Genomic DNA, 3,672 nt, shown 5'->3' with positions numbered 1-3,672 from the left:
TGCTACTAAACTGTGATAGAGAAAAATCATAGAAAAAGACAATAGCATTGTCACAAAGTGCAATTAATTCAAAGCAAGATGACACAGCAAATCTGTAGGCCTGTTTTCAGTGATAACTAATGGTTTTTTGAGTCTGTGCTAAGAAGGGCATAGTTGGATTATCCTGGGTTGTATTCAATAATAATATCTTAAAAGAAATTTCAGGAGAGTGTGTAGAGTGATTATTCACAGGGTATAAACTGAGAGACTGGGAAACACATCACTAGTGACATTATTAAATTAGAAACAACTGCAGTGATTACAAAGACCAGTCTTGATATCCTGATGCAATTTAGGGAACAGCACTGATCCATGGAGGTAAGGTGAAAAGTACGTGATAAATTGTTCCTTTCCGCAGATGAAACACCAAGATAAACGAGCAGAAGAAAATGTAACTGAATTGATGGGATTTGTTCTGCTGGGCTTTGCAGATGTTCCCCTTTTACAGTCATTTCTATTCGGCATGTTTTTGGTCATCTATATCATTATCTTGATAAGTAATGGCATCATACTTCTAGTGACAAAACTAGCCCCTGCTCTCCACACCCCCATGTACTTTTTCCTGGGAAATTTTTCCTTTTTGGAAATCTGCTATGTATCAGTTACTCTCCCCAGAATGCTCATGAATCTTTGGACCCAGAGAAGAACAATTTCTTTAGTTGCCTGTGCTACCCAAACTTACTTCATTCTTATGCTGGGAGCCACAGAGTGTTTCCTTCTGGCCGTGATGGCCTATGACCGCTACATGGCCATTTGTAACCCTTTGCACTATCCTCTAGTCATGAACCACAAAGTGTGTGTCCAGTTGGTGGTTGGCTCCTGGATCAGTGGAATTCCAGCCCAGATAGGGCAGACATGCCAGATTTTCTCTCTGCCCTTTTGTGGGTCTCATTTAATCAACCACTTCTTCTGTGACATCCCCCCAGTACTCAGCCTGGCCTGTGGGGACACTTTTTTGAATGAAATGATGGTGTACATAGTTGCTGTATTATTTGTTATGGTTCCATTTCTGTTGATCGTTATCTCCTATACCAAAATCATCTCCACAATCCTTAAATTGCCATCAGCCACAAGTCGGGCCAAAGCCTTCTCCACCTGTTCATCTCATCTCATGGTTGTAGCGTTGTTCTATGGATCAGCCACCATTACGTATTTACGACCCAAGACCAGCCACTCGGCAGGAACTGGTAAAGTTCTTTCTCTCTTCTATACCATCGTGACTCCCATGTTTAACCCCATGATATACAGTCTAAGGAACAAGGATGTCACCATGGCTCTGAGAATGTTGTTATGGAAATAATTTACTTCTTTACAAAATGAGTTACTTGCAGGAATTAATTCCTTCATATTAATATTGAAACTTCCACAGATATTTATTTTAGACTCTCATTTCCTGCCTGTACAGTTGTAGGTTTTCTCCAAATTATAAATTACCTGTGATGTTGTAATGTCTTAATATTTACATTTATTTACATATCACCAAATAACAAATCATTATATTGGTAATTCTATAATTTTAGTGTGTAATATCTTCTCTCAGTGAGAACTTTTGATAAGGATTGATGCAATAGATTTAATTCCAATAAATACTCTATCACTTATTGGAAAGCAATAAATATTTTTATTTAAATATAAAAATATTTAAAAATATTTTTAAAATATTGATAACACCAACATTCTATTTTTATAGAATTTTTACAGTCATTTTAGAAGACATTAGCTGTGAATCATAAATATATATGTATTTTAAGTCATAATGCATATATTCAAATATGTGTAATTTTTTTTGGTCTAGCAATGATTTTATAAGAAATCATTTCTTAGAGAATAAGGGCACCTTTCTTGGGAATGTAGTTACATAAGTGATGTTTTACACCAATACCAGTGAATTTTAAGCATCACTTATATTAATACGTGATGATGTATTTCTATCTGTCATAGTCCTATGCTTTGATAAAAAATGAATTATATTAAAATATTTGAATGTACTGAAAAGAGGAGAGAGTAAAGAGAATATCTTTCACATATTCTCCTGGAGAGAATACTAGTGGCTAAAAAACTAGGGAAAAGGAAATAAAGTTTTATAAAAGACATCTGGTATAAAGACACAGACACCACACATAACTTGTACACCACACATATATATGCATGTTGAAGATGACCAATAAGAATACGTTAATCTGTTAATTGTGAATATCTGAGAGTAAAATATTCAGTTTTTTATTTTCCCTTTTGTTTGCTGATATTTATGTTTATTAAAATAACCTGTGTTATTCATGTAGTCATGATGAGCAAACAATAAATATGTATTCATTCTGTATCAGAAATCATGGTCAGTTGTTTGTGTTCTCTAATTATAGTGACACAAATAACCTTATCAATTTTCAATATTTATGCTAATCTAATGAATTATTAGTATAATATTTAGTATATACTAGTATAATATTAGTAAATATTAGTATAATAACAGATCTCTAAGGAATCAGGACCTGTTATCAGTACTAAGGTTAAAAAAGAATGTGGTGAAGTTTGCTCCTGTTTCAAAGGCTTAACCCATAAGAGGAAAAGATCAGTTATACTCACATGTGTATGAACATGCCAGTCAGAAACCATAAAATTATAGTGTAAATGATTGCATATAGGGAAAGAATTAAAGAACGGGAAACAATAACAACAAGGAAAATCCTGGGAACATTATCAAGCAGAAATCAGATAACTCCTATACTGATTAGAAGTGGAATGAAATGAGACACATATTGACCAAGGCTTTGGTTTTCACTGACCCTTCTGCCTAATATAGAAAAAAAAATTACATAAAACAGTGAGATAGAAGAGATAACTAACAAAGGGAAAATATTTTTAAAATATTGATAACACCAATAGATATGAACTAATCTAACTCTTTTTATAGAAGGATAGCTAAGAGCTATGTTCTTGGAGCACACTGATTTTTTTTTTGCTAAATAATGAAGTTCATACCTACCAACAATCTGTGAACAGGGTCAAAAATTATTTTCTAAGTTATCTAAACAAGTTACAAACAAAAATCTAAAGCAGTCGCTACATTCACTGGTAATAATATGCCAAAAATTTATTTGTACCACTGATGTTTTAAACATGATGAATATGTACAGTTAATATGCATGCTTTATAAATTATAAAATATCTGTATTGTCAAGATAAAGTTTTGTTTCATATTTGAATTCCATTATTCCTAAATAATTCATTTATACTGCTAAAAAACTGGCTTTTATTCTTTATAAACACAAACACTGACACTTATTTACATAGGAACTCATGCTTGTGTGTGTTTTTGTGTATGTGTATGTGCGCACTTCAGGAAAAGAAGTTTTCCTAGATGAAACTCAGTTGATGAGGGGAGAGGGAGAGGTCAGCATTTTGTGTGGAATCTTTACACACTTTGATTTGGGGAAGGAAAAATACTGAATATTTATTTATTTATTTATCCATTCATTCATTCATAAAATGTTTATGTTTAAGAAGTGTTCCTTTAGCTGAGACATTCAAACATGTAAATAAAGCATTTTTCTCTAAGAAGTTAGATAATTACTATCTGCCATACTAATTAATATAAAGCTAAATTGTATTTCCTGTCTACAAACAACAAAAAGC

The 3,672-nt window shown here is 32.7% G+C and overlaps 1 protein-coding gene across 1 annotated transcript; it reads left to right on the top strand.

The window, feature by feature from the left end:
• The first annotated feature begins 379 nt into the window (after window positions 1-379).
• Window positions 380-1,339, top strand: LOC118908093 (olfactory receptor 10AG1-like). The gene has a single exon (XM_036877151.2). It carries the CDS (start codon window positions 398-400, stop codon window positions 1,337-1,339), a length of 942 nt encoding a protein of 313 aa, XP_036733046.2. The 5' UTR covers window positions 380-397.
• Window positions 1,340-3,672: the final 2,333 nt, after the last annotated feature.

This window comes from Manis pentadactyla, chromosome 9 (genome assembly GCF_030020395.1).
Source record: "Manis pentadactyla isolate mManPen7 chromosome 9, mManPen7.hap1, whole genome shotgun sequence".
NCBI lineage: Eukaryota > Metazoa > Chordata > Mammalia > Pholidota > Manidae > Manis > Manis pentadactyla.
The sequence above is the reverse complement of the archived record's forward strand: the minus strand, read 5'-3'. Positions and strand labels throughout refer to the sequence as shown.